Source organism: Ruditapes philippinarum, unplaced genomic scaffold, assembly GCF_026571515.1.
Source record: "Ruditapes philippinarum isolate M1 unplaced genomic scaffold, ASM2657151v2 ctg2547_1_1_1_1, whole genome shotgun sequence".
In the NCBI taxonomy this organism is placed as follows: domain Eukaryota; kingdom Metazoa; phylum Mollusca; class Bivalvia; order Venerida; family Veneridae; genus Ruditapes; species Ruditapes philippinarum.
Window position 1 is genome coordinate 120,756 of NW_026863931.1, and position 16,132 is coordinate 136,887.

Sequence of the window (16,132 nt, forward strand, 5' to 3'; positions counted from 1 at the left end):
TACATATATAAAACAACCCTCGTACAATTGTCGTAAGCGGTGTTTCTTATTAAGTCTGATGAATAACATCGGCCATCATAACATCCAATCTATAGCTAAGCAAAGTTCTGTGTTAGGTTAATCAAATCAATGAAACTGTTCTAAAAGGCAAGTTTCCTGAGTGTACGTTAGCTATTAAATTAACACAAGCTATATTGCTTCTGATTATAAAAAAAGATAATTTATAAATTGCGAAAATCGACAAAAAAGAGCTTTTAAGCAATAAGAATATTGACAATTATTATAATGAATTATATATGTGTATGGAATTTTCAATACTTGACTTGATTTGACACTTTAGGTTTTATGATTTTTAAGAATAACCATATAAGACAGCCGACAATATGTAACAGACATCAATTGGTTGAGATTGATAGCATTTTGGCAACTTTCAACATCAAGAGAAAACATTTATTACCCCGATAATTCCGGATAAAATTCGATCGCTTTAAAAACCTTTGCTTCATACACGTCTAATGAATATCTCGTCAACGACAAATTAACTACGTATAACTTCATAACAAATGAGTGTTACAATCCTCCATTAAGCAACTTATGCAATAATAACCTCTGAAATCAAGGCCTCAACTTTATTAAACGGTTCACTGTTGCCTTTTGATTGTTAAATTTGTTTATTATCATTAAGATAACCTTTCCATCTTTATGGACAAAAAGGATAGGCCTTCGATATACTCACTGTTATTAGTAAATTATAGATGATTACTGGAAGTACAACATACAACCTTGTCACTTATTTTTAACATAATCTTTTTAACGTCATTATTTGAAGAAGTCCATGTTTCTTCATATGACACCGGTACTGGCTGGTTCCAGGAAGTAATTGATATCTGTTGCAAGGACTTGTTTCGCAATCGAGCTTAAATAAATATGTTTAAACCAATGATAATAATAAAAAAGCAACAATAACAAAACGACAAAAACAAACAAACAAAGCCAAGCCGAGTTGGAACGATAATTAGCAATTTCCTGTCAATCATAGAACATAAGTAATTCATTAATGATAGCTATCACGCATTTTACGATATAAGAAGTCATGACAAAACACATCGTTCTTATGAATTAGACAAACGAGCATGATTAATGTTGTGTATACTCTGGAACACCGGAAAGTCACAAAGGAAAAAACAATCTATCCATAAGAAAGGGATAATAATTTACCTGTATGAAGTAATTTTCATCTTTAAAGACATGATTGTTGAATTATTTTGTGCCTGTATATTAAGGCATTTACCTATGAATAAAATTTGGTATCATCAATCTGCAAATAAAATAATATACAAATACTCCCCCCCCAAAAAAAAAAAAAGAGAAAAATAAAACATGGTTATATGGCTAAGTTTAAATATAGAAATGATTAAAGCAAAATTCATGGAAATTTGTTCACGATCAATTCGCTTAATTTGCCAGAAAATGGAATATTTTTACCTTGTTCCGTTTCTTTGATGACGTCTTATAAAAATGTTGTACAAAAATTATGAAATAACTGCAAAAAATATTTTTTTCAAATAATGTTAGTTTGTTCAATGTTATTTTTTTTCACCATGATGAAATTATTAGATTTGTTCTGACATTACAAAGACAGGTACTGGAACTAAAACCATATCATGTTTTATTTAAGCGCAAGCCCTCAAAAGTAAATGTTTCCTTGTTGAGCAGCACATATCAATATCATATTTCTAGTTATAATTGATATCGGCATGCACTTATCATATTTAAGAATTTAAGAAAAGAAAAAATTATAACTCGTTAGAAAATGATTTACAATATCTTATTGTGTTTTATTTGTACAGGCAACTTTGGGTGAAATATTACATTTTAACATTTTTTTTTCATGAAGTAAGGAAAAAGTCTAAGTTTGATCACGCTCAAGATCTTGACAAGATTTACTTCTCGCCATTAACCTCAAGTCGCCACAGACTTCTACCCATACTCAGGTACTCAGTTATATGAAGCTGGAGGAAGGAAGCAGCTTAAGAAAATTAAGTAGTGTCCTGAATTTGACTTTTGTCGCCACAGTTCGTTTGATATTGTAATTGTATTAAATGATTGCAATGTCTTTTGTTCTTACTGACAATATTTAACATTGTAAATACCACAAAATACCTTTTTTGTAATATGGTTGAATAACATTATTGCATTTCATGCAGTTAGTCCACTGATAGACCACATGTAATTGGCATCATTGTCCAACGTAACTCCCCCTCCCCGCCCCCACTGACCACCAGGAACCTGATTGAAGTGAAGGAGGAAGAGCACGAACAGTGTCTTTAATAGGAAATCTAACAATGTACCACAAGCTTATTTGGTTCATATCGTTTTTTTCTGCAAGACAAGTCCGAAACCTTCCTTAAATGTTTTCCTTACCTTTGGATTAATGATGGCACTTGTGTGTAAAAAACCATCGTTTCAAACGGGGAAAATAAAATATCGAAGGATGTCATTTAAAGCCTCCTGGTATTATCTAATGTCGGCTCTGTCATTTTTTTAGGTCAAAATTGAAGTCTATAAACTTTTATTAAATAAGAGTGCCCATTATCTAACACTTTTAAAGAAGGTTGAAAGATTTGATGATTGCTATGGCATTTTTCTTAATTCTCACGCTGATTAAATGTTTCCGGCCGCACAAATAAATGGGATGGTATGGCTTTGTTTTCTTATTTATGTTTTCACTGAAGCCTACTTTTCTATCACTCATATTTTCAACAAAAGATGACCCCTGATGAATTAGAGTCAATCGGAATATACCTAATAATTAACTGTGCCACAATTGAAGTAAGATGTACATCATCACAGTACATTTATCTTCCATTTAATCTCCTAATAGAGTTAAAGGAGAATAGATGATGAACTGTATCATTTAAGATGTTGTGATCGTCATAAGTTCAGAACAGTTATCATAATATGCAGACCAAAGATGCAAAAGGACTTCTCATTCAAAGAACAAAAAGGTTTATTTGGGCTGTCTCAAATTGGTTGTGTAATTATTTTATCGTTATAAAGTGCTATACAAATTTGTGGGGAAAAGGATGGTTGTAAATTTTCGTGAAATGGTGCGACATATTCCAAATAAAAACAGGTTTCGAATAATTTGTTAGGGAGAATACAATATGTATATAGAATAAGTACAACAAAAGAGACCCGTTCTTTACACATGAGAAATAATTGTAAGGATTTGAATGTATATATTTATGTCTAATAGCATCTTTCCCCATATGTTGTTTTACACATTGAAAGAATGTATAATAGTAAGATTCTTTAACAGATATCATTCTGAAACGTTCGTAAATATCCTAATTGTTTGTATCCCATTAGCACGATTTTATACCATCATGTCCTCTTAATGAAAATATCCAAAGATATTTCTTTCAATTGTTTTCTTTTTTTCATTATTCGTTATCTAAATTACAACAATGATTTTGTAAATTACAGGCATCAATTATATAGCCAGATACAAGTGCAGAATAATATCAATCAATTCCCGATAAAATTTGCATGTTTATGTCACATATACTGTTTCTCAGACATTTAAATTGTCGTCACGAACATTTCAACAGATTTACATGTAGCATGAGTGACAGTTAAGATGATTTAATTTGTTTATTTGATTGTAAAATTAAATAGAATTTTATTTAAAGCATCTTAAGATCGAATATTGTGAACATCTTAGGGCAACTTTGATTTATAGTGTTTTATCCTAAAATTAAATATCAGTTCTCTTTCATTATATTCATAAGAGAAATTATTGATTTTGCTTTATATCGTTCGATATATTGAATAAAAAAGAAAAGCAAAAACTCATTATATACAAAATCAAATCAGAAAAAGAAGAGCGAAAATGTTTTGCTTGATGTTATCCAGATTCATGAAGATGTGAGGTCAAGTTGAAATTTATCAAAAAAAAACAAAAAAAAACTGCACTACCTCCATGAACGGGCTTATTCAAACGGTACCTGAAATATGTTTAATTTTGCCGTGTTGGCATTCATTTGCTTAAAGAGGAATATAAAGTGGCACGGCTTCTATGGGATTCTATTCACTTTAATTAGTTTAAAATATGCCGTTTTTGGCGTTCATTTACTTAGTTAAAGAGGAATATAAAGTGGTACGTGCTTCTATGAGATTCCATTAATTTAACTTATTATAATAATTAGTAATTTAAAATACATATTTATTAACTTCTAACTGGTCTTGATTGTGCAGATTGTTACACATGAACTCCTACCACGAGCCTTTGATATATAGACGACATGTGTACTCCTTGCATTAGTTTAAACAATATTTTATTTCTATTTTTACAACATATATATGTACAGTAAGCATATATAAACACACTGATATATTTCGTGGATTGGAAAACAAGTCAAATGTGACTTATGTAAATTCCTTTCCACACATAATGTACTTGCAATATAAAATATGCACATATTTGGTTAGAATAATACAGAAAAGAGTAATCATATAAATAATTAAAATGAATAAATTTGTTAGAACAATATTATCTAGAGTAGCAGAATAAGAAAGCTTCTGTTTCAAGATTGTTTCATATTGGGAAATTACTCCAAACAATTTCTGTTACAAAGTAAAATATTGTTTTTAACTAGTATTCGATTTAAGTTAGTTTTTTCAAATGATTATATTTAGAATGTTTCGAGAAAAAAGAGAATAAAATATTTAAATAAAGTTTTGAATTTAGGTAAAGAATAGAGAATATATGTCTGCACACAATATAATCGGGAAGTGATGGACAGAAAAAAAAAGTTGATATTAGTTAGTAAAACGTTTGGAAGCTAGGATAAACTGTTGTACTTTAAGAATGATTTTTTCGTTTGTGTTAAAGCTCACGCGCTCGTCTCCGTACAGGAGATTGTTAAGTGTCAAGGGACATGGTAGGGGGCATAAATACATGCTTCTGATGATATCATAACGAGGACATGAAAAGAAAAAGTGATGCACGGTCTCTATTTCGCCACATAAACATAATTTCTCCTTAAATTACTCCTTGCATTATGAGTAAATAAACGGGCAATATATATGTTTTGAGTATAGCAATAGAAAGAATGTTCGCTAATTAGCACAAATTTCAAAATTGCATCAAAATTAGACTTAAATTAAATCTTGAATACCGCTATGTCGTGCATACTTTTAAATCTTTGAAGTCTTGGTTTGAATCTACTATAACAACTTCATATAGTTGCCTACTTTATGCTTTGTTTAATTCTATAGAGCAGTTAAACCCGAAATACGATATTCAGTCGTTGTATTTTATCACTATTTTATTCATATTTTATCACTATTTTGTTCGTACATTTATCTTAAAGCCGGTATATTGCGATCCCTAAAATAAGTATGGGAATGTATTGCAATAATGACGAAAGTAGTTCTTGCTCTATAATAATTTAACTGATGCTCTTTGAAAGGCATAGACCAATTTACCCTGACTACAGGATGAATTAATGTTATTTGTTAAAAATATGTTTTTAGCTTTACTTTACGCGTATCTAGTATATATCGTTGATATCTGTAACCAAATATCATTTATTCGAAATTCAGCAGCATTGTATGGGATATGTTGACAAATTATCAATATAAGTAATATAAGAACGCTGGAATGTTCTTTCTTATGACTTTAACCGTTCATTAGAGTTTCAAAAATTGTGTCGAAAAGTGACAAATTTCTGCCTTTTACTTACTAACATAACTTTAGAGATTCAACTTCCGATATTGTTGTGTACACCTATTCATCTCTTGTCGTGAAACAAATTACTATCATCTCAATTTTATATGTGCTCATCTTTAATGCAATTCAATGAACCTGCAAAATTGTTTCCTTAAAACTGCATAAAACAGAAATAGCTATGTTTTGTTTATAAATTTGGTTTCGGTCATAGTATGCTCTCTTCACTACATTATCAAACGTCTCATTACAAGAGGCTAGAACCCAGTTTTTTATGGTAACCGCATGCTTGGTGTTTTACCCTTCTACAGTTGGACGATATGCTTTCCTCTTTTAATTGCATCTGATGGATAAAGTGGAAGACTTTATGATAGTTCTTAAAGCCTGTCGGACTGAATTACATGTACTTCAATTTTCGTCTTCTGTCTTGCTTTATAGGGTTGTTGCTGCTCTGCCCTCCTTTTCGGCACCAAGTACTTTTTATGGTCATTGAGCTGTACCGTTTTGTATATATTTACATAATCATATATGTATTCTTTTTGTTTTGTCGAATGTGGCAATGAAAATTGTTAAAATTTCACTAAGCGGGTATTCAATTTATTTACACTGTCTCGTCATATAGGAACATATTAGGGTAAGCGTTAGGTTTAGGACGCATTAAACCGGTTTAAACTCCCAAGTAGTCTTATTACTATTGACCGTTCTCAGGCGGAACCCCTCTGTATTCCAACACATGTTTCACTTGTATGTCTTGGTAGCTTAGTAGGAACGAAGGCCTACGATGCATGTCAGGAAGGTTTTTTTAAACCAGGCTTATTATGTTCTTGAATGTCTAAATTTGAAAAAAATCTATGTTCCCAGAAAATCAAGGGTTCCCACGTTGTCCAAATTCAAGATGGCCGCCAAGATGGCCGCCAAAAATTAAAGAAAATACCATTTTTGCTTAAAATACAAATACAACACTCTTTTTTCACCGTTTGAATTCATTTTTTTATCAAAATGATCGGAACCGCGTAGAATTTCGGATATATAAGCAAATTTTCACTATAAAAAGCGTAACTTTTTGAAAAATGCCTTAAAATATGCCAAAAAAGGGGGTAAAAACGTGTCTTTTTTGGCATCTGGCTGCTTCCAATTCGGCTCAGAAACTTATTTTACCTCTTATACTATATTTTTTCACATTTATTTACAGATATATGTTGACCAAGTACAAAGAAAAACATAAAGTTCAGATATGAAAGGAAATATGAATTTAAGGGACTCTCAATATAAGTCGGGTAATTACCTGAAAATACCCGAAAATTACCTGAATAATACATGATGTATATATAATAATTTATTTCTATATATATAAGAGTTTTATTATAACTACAAAACATGTATGTTGTCATTGTATTTCTCTTTTAGTATTGTCTCGATATAAAAGTAAGTCAAAGCCATTTTTATAGATGGAAGGTAGATTCACAAATTACGCAGTTACTCCCCTTTGATATAATTAAGCCATGAAATCATCTGAAAGTTTCCAATGTCATTGAAGAACACACGAAGTTTACCGACGAATTTGCACATATTTTTAGAGTAGATTGTACCAGAAGGTATGAAACATTAAAAGCCCAGTATTTAATCTTTAATTCTCAAAGAATTTCTTATAATTTATTAATATAAAATGTCAGATTTTAATGTAGAAAGAAATGCACCAGAACTTCACATAAACAAAAGCTTTTGAGCGGTTGAAATGCTGCAAATTTGTAAAAATATTTGAGTATTAATGTTTATAGCTATGATGTATTATAAATAATCATTTTTGTAAAAATATGGACATTCTCTAAGAGGATCCCTGTTTAATTTTCTTAAAAAACTTGAGTAGTAGTCGGATGCATACAATATCCGGATAATTTGTTTTTTGCCCTCTTTAACAATCTGAAGGGGTTTGAAGACATATCATGTCAAGGTTTACATGTTTTTTTTTTGTTTTCAGGCAATGATTGAGGATAGCTATTCATACTGATAATTAATCTGACAAGTGGCTGTAGAGTCCCAATGCACCACCATGTTGACATGGTACGTGCCATAAATGCATTATAATTTATTCTCATCTGTTTAGAAGGTATGTTGTGTACCTTGTTATTTTTATTAAATTAGATTACCCCTAAACATTGATAATTATTATTAACAAGTATAAAATAATTGCATTTACAACATAGAAGTTATTTGAATATAACATATATAATCATTTATATTTATCAATGCATGTACATGTAGGTAATGATAAAACTATTTATGTGGGACATTTCATATTCTTTATATATTTTAATGTAACAGTATTTTAAATTGAATTTATACAAATATTTACTGTATAAAATATATTTGACATACTTGAAAACCATTCTGTCAGAATTACTTTATTTCAGACACTTCATTTGGCTTAGTCAGAATGGGACCTTAAATGAAGATGCATTATTGTACCGTATATGAAACAACACAAGAATGATCCAGAAGGTCTGTGTTTTTCAAATGTGTAATGTCAATAACTTTTTCTTTAACTGTACAAATATAAATATTGTAGGTTTCTTTTCCTGAGGTGTTAGTATTAGACTTATATAAAAGAATAAAAGATAATTTACATATTATTGCTATTTTATACCAAAATAAAACCCTAAATTCCTATTTTTTTTTTGCTTTTAAAAGTAAAACTACTCTGCACATACTCCACTACTGAGCCCTGCCTTACAGGCCTTGTTCCCAAGCTAATGCCAGCTGAGCTGTGGATACACCAGTAAGTTTGAACATAAAATGTGTAATTCAACCATTGGAAGTGTGGGTTGGTTGATGTTGTCTCGCTCTCAGACAGTTTTAATAATTTATTAGAAATGTGAAAAATGTGCATTGAAATAAAATTCTTTATGCATTAAATTTGTAGAAATAATTGTTTTACCACGAAACAGGTGCAATTTAAGTCCACAATGCTAATTACTATACTTAACAGTGTCACAAAAACTAATTTAACTTTGTATTCAATGTATTCAATGATTAAAATACGTTTATTTTGGATTTTAATTTTGAATTTCCTGAGTAAAAAATAATTTTTGTTTTTTAGATATGTGGAATGCCTTCATCATCAATGACGTGTAGTGTTAAATATTAAACAAATGAGAAAATGTCCAATAGTAAAAAACGGAAGTACGACGAGCAGCTGAATATACCCACAGACTTTAGGTGCATTATTCACAACAGTGGACTTAGCAATCATGGTGACTGTGTAACACTAAATTCTACAAAATTAAAAGTCTCTGCTGAACAAAAACTAGATCAGCTGCACTCAATTCGCAACAAGCGATTAGCTGAACCATGTGACTCACCACATCGCATGCATGACATATGCAAGAGCATTCCTGCCTCATTATGTGGAATAGACCTGAACATCACTGGTTACCACCGTGGGTGCTACCAGGCCTTTACCAAAAACCTAGATAGGTTAAGTAAAGCAGAATGTACAAAACATTCTCAAAAACACCATTCACCAAGAATTTTTGCTAACTGTAGTAATCAGTTTCCACCAGAATGCATCTTCTGTAAAAAGTTGGAAGTGAAACCAAAGAAACATGCAAATACAGAGCGGTGTGTTCAATTCACAAACACAACATGGCAACAAATTGAGTCGCAGGCTTTTGAGGTGGGCGATTTTGCCTTATATCGATTAGTACAAGGTGAAGACCTGGTGGCCAGAGAGGCAATGTTTCATACTTCATGTCGGAAGGATTTTGAATTGAAAGTGTTTAACCTTTCTAAGCGCCAAAGTATGGGGGGTTCAGTTAAAAATTCCCACACGTCAGAAAACCTTGCCCAACAGTCGGTACGTGATATGATTTCACAAAAAGTGGTTGTACAAAAGGAAGTAATTCCTCTAGCCTCGGTTAGGGACTTGTACATAACCGAAATGCATAACAATGGCTTCCCCAATATAAATTACAACAATAGAACCTTGAAAGTGTGGTTGCAGTCGGATCCTATTGGACAAAAAATTGCTTTCACTAAACAGAAAGGTGCTGGTTGCATTATGCATAGTGTGGTATTTAGTGCCGACATGACTGTGCCAGAAGCAATTGCCAGTGGTTTCAAGTTGGGATCAAGTTCAGTTAAAGAGGAAGTAGCTACTTATCTCAGGAAAAGTGTGAAACAGGCATATACGGTGTCAAAACCGCTGCCATGGCCACCCACTGCCGATGACCTTGACGCTTTTCCTCCGGAGGAATTGGTCCCAGATGCACTTCAAACATTTCTGACACAACTCGTATGTGGAGATTCTGCGGGGACTGAAAAGACAAGACGAATCGTCCTATCAATAGCTCAGGTATTTTTTCCAGCATACCAATAAAGGACAGTGTCAATAAATATGAATTAAATTAAATTTATTTTTAACAATTTCATTTTATTTTGACTTCATAATAGCAATAGACAGGCAAGCAATAACATACCAGGGCCAAACCATTCAGTTACAGCAACCAAACTGATACCTGTTTTTGTTTCCTTTAAGTTCAAATATGTAGAAAAGGGAAAATCATTGCTCTTGCCTTGAATTGTAATATTGCATGTAGTAAAGTTCTATAGGAACTTCAAACCAAAAAAATGAGAGTACAAACAGGGGAGACACCTTTTAAATGTAATGTTCGAGTTGATTCATGAGCATTAATTTGAAGTCTGTTTAATAATATTAAAAAATAATTTTAAGAAAATTAAACAGTACTGGTGACCATTTGAGATTCCAAAAAAAGCCCAACAAGAAGATTCAAACCCTTGACTAGTATCAAGCCTCATGTATACGAAACAAGTTAAATATCATTCTCAAAGTAATTTTTAATAACAAATTATTTGTTTTATTTCAGGACATTTGCCGCGCTGTTACGAATGGCGAATGGAAGATGCCGAAGCATATTTTGCTGAGCACAACAGTACGACATCTCTATCGAAGCAAGATCCTCACTACCATGTTAAGTCGGTTGGGTCACAGTGAATCATATGATTATAGTTTAGAGCTTGAGACATCCCTAGCTAAAGCACTGAATGATTCTTCATCCAAACTCACACCACTTATTGTGACGGGCCCTGGAAATGAAGTCTTCCATGTTGAATGGGACAATCTGAATAAGATAACCACAAATATCCATGGTTCCAATGTGGTAAATAGTACTGCAGGCATTATGATCCAAGAATTGAAGCCTGGATATTGTGCTACAAGTTCTGAGCGCACTCTCGGGGTCTACCAGCGCACAAAGGCTCGGTCTCTAAAGGTTGATGAACAATAATGTCTACCACCCACTGCATTGACCAAACGGTGCGGACCAACATTTCCAAGGGAAGCTGTGTTCACAACACCACATGAGAACCATGACATGTACCTAAAAGCCCTTCTGGAATACAGAATTTGGTTTTTATCCAGGGTTGTTGGAAGCAGTGCAGATGAGCAGTCAGTTCCAGGATTTGGTGGATTCATTTCGAGTACTGGATTGCAGCCTTCACGGAAGTCTACCATTGACTACTTTACACCCATTGATCAGCCATTTACAGACTACGCTGTCATTAAAGCGCTTCTTGAACAGTCGGAGCAGGCTACTAAAGAGGTTGGACAGAAGTATGTTCTTTCAACGTTCGACCTAGGAGGATGCATGAAGGCACTCCCTTTGATATGGAAGTATCCAGAACGGTACAAATACCATGTGATCACGCCAGGAGCCTTCCACACCGCCATGAACTACATTGGCATGGTCACCAAGAACAAGTGTGCCGGGTCATGGTATGGAGAGATACTGATCGAGGCTGGATTAGTAACAAGTGGTTGCATACAAAATGTTTTGAGCGGGAAGGCATACGCAAAGGCTCTGTTCTGCCTGAAGACCGTTACAGAGGCAATGGAGAGGTTACTGTTCGAACGCTTTGCTGAAAACATGGAAAGTGAATTGAACCCAACTCTCTTAATGAAACTGGTTACAATTTCAAGCCGTGACACACTGAACAGTTTGCTTGACGACCAGTCTGTAACAGATTTCATTGATCAGTACATCAGCTTTGAAGATTCCGTGCGACATGGGGAACTAGGAAAAACTGCAATGTTCTGGTTGAGTGTTGTTGACCATGCCAGGCTTGTCCTCATGCTACTGTATGCTGTGAAAACAAACAACTTGGATCTTTTCCACCAGTGTTATGGTCAGATGGCAGAGCTGTTCTTTGCATATGATGGACCAAACTACTCAAGGTAAGTCTTGTAATTTCAGTTTGAAGTTTACTCTGGTTAAATAAAAATACCTCTGTTAGCTATGTTAGCAATATTTGAAATACTGTTTGGAAAATATATTTAAAACAGAAAACAACAAAGTTTATAGTCATTACATGTGGATATGACCTACGACTACTTAAGTGTATAATTTAAAATATAGTGATCAACAACAATTTCAATACAAATGATCCTTGATAAATATTAATAAATTTTAGATGAAAGAAATTATAATTATTAAATATGAAATTCGTTTATCATTGCAGGTATCTGACATGGTTTGAGGTTTTTCTCACCAACATAGATCTTACTCATCCTGGGGCAAAGGAACTACTACAGAAAGGGGGCATTGCAGTGACGCGATCACTAATCCCAGGCTCGTGTAGTGCAGTCGACAAAACCATGGAGGAAACGTTCATGAAATTCGCTAAATCAGCAGGTATGCACACAGGCCAAACATATCTGAAAATATATTTTGTCAGTTGGAGGTGTTTGTTATTGGAGTTGTAGTAAATAAGGTGTATGGTTTATATGTTTTAATTGTCGAGTTACGCTTCACCCGGAGCTAGGTGGAGAGAATTCGCAGTTTACTGTCACTTCCTTAAACCAGAACAATAAAACCGTTTTGGCGACAGTTTCTATAATCTTCTGTTAGGAGGGTGGGTTCATTGTTTTGAGGGTTTTGCTACTTTACTTGTTTTAAATTTGCTACATTACTTGTTTATGATTACTGTAAATGGAAAATTAAATTTGTCCAATTGCAGGTGGATTTACTGGTCTCTTCTCAATGTTTGGGGCGTACCAGCGGTGGTGTAGGACAACCTCTACGCGAGTACGATTTTATGAGAAGATGTTGGACATGTGCGGTATGGTGGAAGACGCAGATGCACCAAAGGCTGGACGCCATCGAGAGTTAGAACGGGCCGAAATAAGGAAGTCTGAAGAGGCAGTTGTCAGTACCATGACAGCTATCTGCAATTTCTCGAACCCGTTTAAGGCTACAAACAAAGAGCACTTGTACAGGTACTTTTCCTTATAAGTGGCTGTATTTTTTATGTTTTTCAAAATATTACTTACAATGATTAACCTAATAATACATATATTTAATAACAATATATTTTATTAAAACAGTTTGGCTTCTGGAGCTCCAGTTCCCCCTGATGCTGAGCAAGATGTTCTTCGGGCAGAGGTGGTGGGAAAGGAAGCCAAGCAAAGATTCATAGCCGAAAGACTTACACACGGAGCATCGCCTATCAAGTTCTTTGACCCGATACCGAAGTCAAAATTAAAGTCAATGGAAGCTTCGAACAAGACAGTGAAACTTACTGCTCCCCAGGGAAAAGTAATAACTACGTCTTTCAAAATTTCTTTTGTGTCTCGTATTAAATTATTAAATTTTAAAATGTAAGTGTCGAATTACGCTGAACCATGAGCTAGGCGGAGAAGGATTGACAGCTGTCAGCCTCTTAAACCAGAACAATCAAAGCGTTCTGGTGACATTTTCATATATCTGTTGGGTGTCATTGTTTAGATTGTTTTGCTACATTATTTGTTGCTACATAAAGTTGACTTGTTTTACTTGTTTTATTTTAGATTTAATTATTTGTAATATATCCATTACAGGTGATTCAGTATCAAGAACAGAGCAACATAGCATTTATGCTTTTGGTAAAAGCTCAATCGTTGAACGAACAGTTGGACCTTGAAGACCTGATGCGGTTTCCTTTGACTCCCGTACCTCATAGCCTTGGTACACCTGATGGGTTCTTTTGCAAGAGCAACAAGGCGGCTTTAATGAATGCCATATTGCAGGATGTGCCACAAGCGACAACTCCTTCAGAATCCACCATTTACATCCAAGATGGTAATGCTCTCTTTCATGAGCTTACAAACCTTGCACCAACGTTTGGCGGAATATGTCTGCAGATTCTGGACATCATGGTTGCAAGGAAGAACTTTATTTTTTCGGCGGACAGCTACTTCCCGAACTCTATAAAGGCACAGGAGAGAGTGCGCAGAGGCTGCAGTCGAAAATTCATCGTTGATGGACCTGCAACCCGTAGACCAGCGGACTTTAAAGAATTCCTATCCAACGATGACAATAAGACACAATTATGCAATCTTATTCTGCGTGTTTGGGGCAGTGAGTCAGCAGCATCCAGACTAGATCGATGTGGAACAGCAGTGGTGGTCGTTGGTGGAAGGGCTTACCAGTTAAAAAAGACAAATGGTGATGTAAGTTACAATAATGTTAAGCTTTATACCACAGTCTACATAAATTGTAATGATACCTACTAATATTTTAGTTATTGTATACAAAAAATATTTTATCCAGGCAAAAATCTAGTGGTCGTTTTGTTTTCGTTTGCTTCAGGTGAGAACGGAGGAGATCTTCAGTTTAGTGTCCAACCAAGAAGAGACAGATACCAGAGTAGTTTTGTACATGCACTACGCATCAACGATTGGCTACCAGTCAGCTATTGTGCGTACACCCGACTCTGACTTATTCTTCATTACCTTGTTCCATGCACAGTCTGTACCACTGACAGTTTATCTCGACGTTGGTACAGGAAAACAGAGACAGGTAAAAATATATACCATGCATTAAACCTATCTTTAATTTCTAGTTACTGAATTTCATTAATGTACCAAGTAATTATTCCAACAGTATATACTTTTTTTAATCTAACAGAATGTATATATAATATACCAAGAATTAAAACTTAAAATAAATTAAATTTCAATACATATTTAACTTTTGAATGCATAAACTACTTTGTCATCTTAGGTGGTGAATATTAGTGAGCTGGCAGACTCACAAGGTGCTGAATACAGTGAGACTCTACTAGGACTGCATGTGTTCACCGGTGAAGATGTCACAAGTGCATTTAAGGGCAAGGGAAAGGTCACACCGCTCAGAAAGCTGCAGAGTAATCCTAAATACCACAAAACTTTCAGGTAAAATGTTTGTAACTGATTAAAAAAATGAATTGTCTGAAACAGTAACACATTTCTAACAAATTATGACAGTAAATAAAAGTATAATAGTCATTATTTTTAACTGATATGTCTGTAGGATGCTGGGTGATACTTGGACAGTTGAAGAAGATGTTATGCAGATGTTAGAAGCGTTTGTCTGTGTGATGTATGGGTGTCCAAGGGAGAGGTCTGTGAACACATGTAGGGCAGTTCTTTTGAAGAAAATGGTAGGAGACGACGAACAGCTGACCATGAAGTCAAAGGTGGAATTATCCAAACTGCCACCTTGCCAGGATAATTTATGCCAACACATCAGAAGAGTCAACCATCGTCTCGGCATCTTGAAAAATGCTCATACACCAGTGATAGAACATCCGGAACCACATGATGAAGGGCAAGGGTGGACCAAAAAGAACGAAGTGTTAGAACCATTGTGGGCTGAGGGTCCCATTCTTCCACCAACGTTAGTTGACCTAGTCGAAAATGTTCAAGCAGAGATGGAAGAAGAAGATGATGATGGTTGTCTAGAAATTTCAGTGTCAGATGATGATGAGTGACATTCAGTAACCGTAAACTTTTGTGGGAGATTAGTTATGTAGTGAGATGATTGGTGATAGTTATACTTCCAATTGAGTTGATTGTGTTTTTATAAATCTGTGGATTTGTATTTATTGTCTGTCTTTTCAGACGAATGAATATAGCTGTCAAATCAGAATGTATGGCACGTTAATGAATTCTTTGTTTCTACTCAGTGTATTTGTAAGATATTGTGTTATGCTGAGTCAACATCTTACTGATATTAATTACTATAGTTATAATCCGAACGTTTCAGAAATAGATTTTGATCCCCATGAATGTAATTATATAATGCAACTGAGGGTATTTTCTATTATTTTTTTTACAATATGTCAACATTACATTTAATTATTAAAAAGTTCACGTAAATTGATAAGTTCCTAAATCCTCACAAAACGAAATGAGGAAAATGTAGTTTGTATAATATCCCTCGCACTATTAATACTAAAGTATACAAACATGTTAACTAATGGTCAAAAGCATCATTGTGAATTGTTCGAGAATAACTGTGTATCTATGTATTTATTTCATTGGTGATTATTGCCCCACCCACTTTTAGAGATGGGCATTGTGAA

At 34.1% G+C, this 16,132-nt stretch overlaps 2 protein-coding genes across 5 annotated transcripts; both read left to right on the forward strand.

The window, feature by feature from the left end:
* Positions 1–7,075: 7,075 nt before the first annotated feature.
* On the forward strand, positions 7,076–11,070 carry LOC132723864 (uncharacterized). 4 transcript variants are annotated; one of them, XM_060708669.1, is made up of 5 exons: positions 7,076–7,329; positions 7,713–7,795; positions 8,146–8,510; positions 8,832–10,085; positions 10,618–11,070. In XM_060708669.1, exons 4-5 carry the CDS (start codon positions 8,892–8,894, stop codon positions 11,035–11,037), a joined length of 1,614 nt encoding a protein of 537 aa, XP_060564652.1. In that variant the 5' UTR covers positions 7,076–7,329; positions 7,713–7,795; positions 8,146–8,510; positions 8,832–8,891; the 3' UTR covers positions 11,038–11,070. The 4 variants fall into 4 exon arrangements, with proteins under 4 accessions (XP_060564652.1, XP_060564649.1, XP_060564651.1 ...); XM_060708666.1 differs by having other exon boundaries at positions 7,713–8,510; XM_060708668.1 differs by lacking the exon at positions 7,076–7,329 and having other exon boundaries at positions 7,511–7,841.
* On the forward strand, positions 11,042–15,538 carry LOC132723863 (uncharacterized). The gene is made up of 8 exons (XM_060708665.1): positions 11,042–11,984; positions 12,269–12,441; positions 12,767–13,025; positions 13,134–13,344; positions 13,626–14,237; positions 14,377–14,586; positions 14,791–14,960; positions 15,079–15,538. Exons 1-8 carry the CDS (start codon positions 11,125–11,127, stop codon positions 15,536–15,538), a joined length of 2,955 nt encoding a protein of 984 aa, XP_060564648.1. The 5' UTR covers positions 11,042–11,124.
* The last annotated feature ends 594 nt before the right edge of the window (positions 15,539–16,132 follow it).

Excerpts from the sequence above, each read along its gene's own strand:
- LOC132723864 (XM_060708666.1), top strand. The coding sequence starts at position 8,892 with ATGTCCAATAGTAAAAAACGGAAGTACGACGAGCAGCTGAATATACCC. Across the intron at positions 10,086-10,617 it reads TCGTCCTATCAATAGCTCAG|GACATTTGCCGCGCTGTTAC; the intron begins GTATTTTTTCCA and ends GTTTTATTTCAG.
- LOC132723863 (XM_060708665.1), top strand. The coding sequence starts at position 11,125 with ATGTACCTAAAAGCCCTTCTGGAATACAGAATTTGGTTTTTATCCAGG. Across the intron at positions 12,442-12,766 it reads GAAATTCGCTAAATCAGCAG|GTGGATTTACTGGTCTCTTC; the intron begins GTATGCACACAG and ends GTCCAATTGCAG. Across the intron at positions 14,587-14,790 it reads GTACAGGAAAACAGAGACAG|GTGGTGAATATTAGTGAGCT; the intron begins GTAAAAATATAT and ends TTGTCATCTTAG.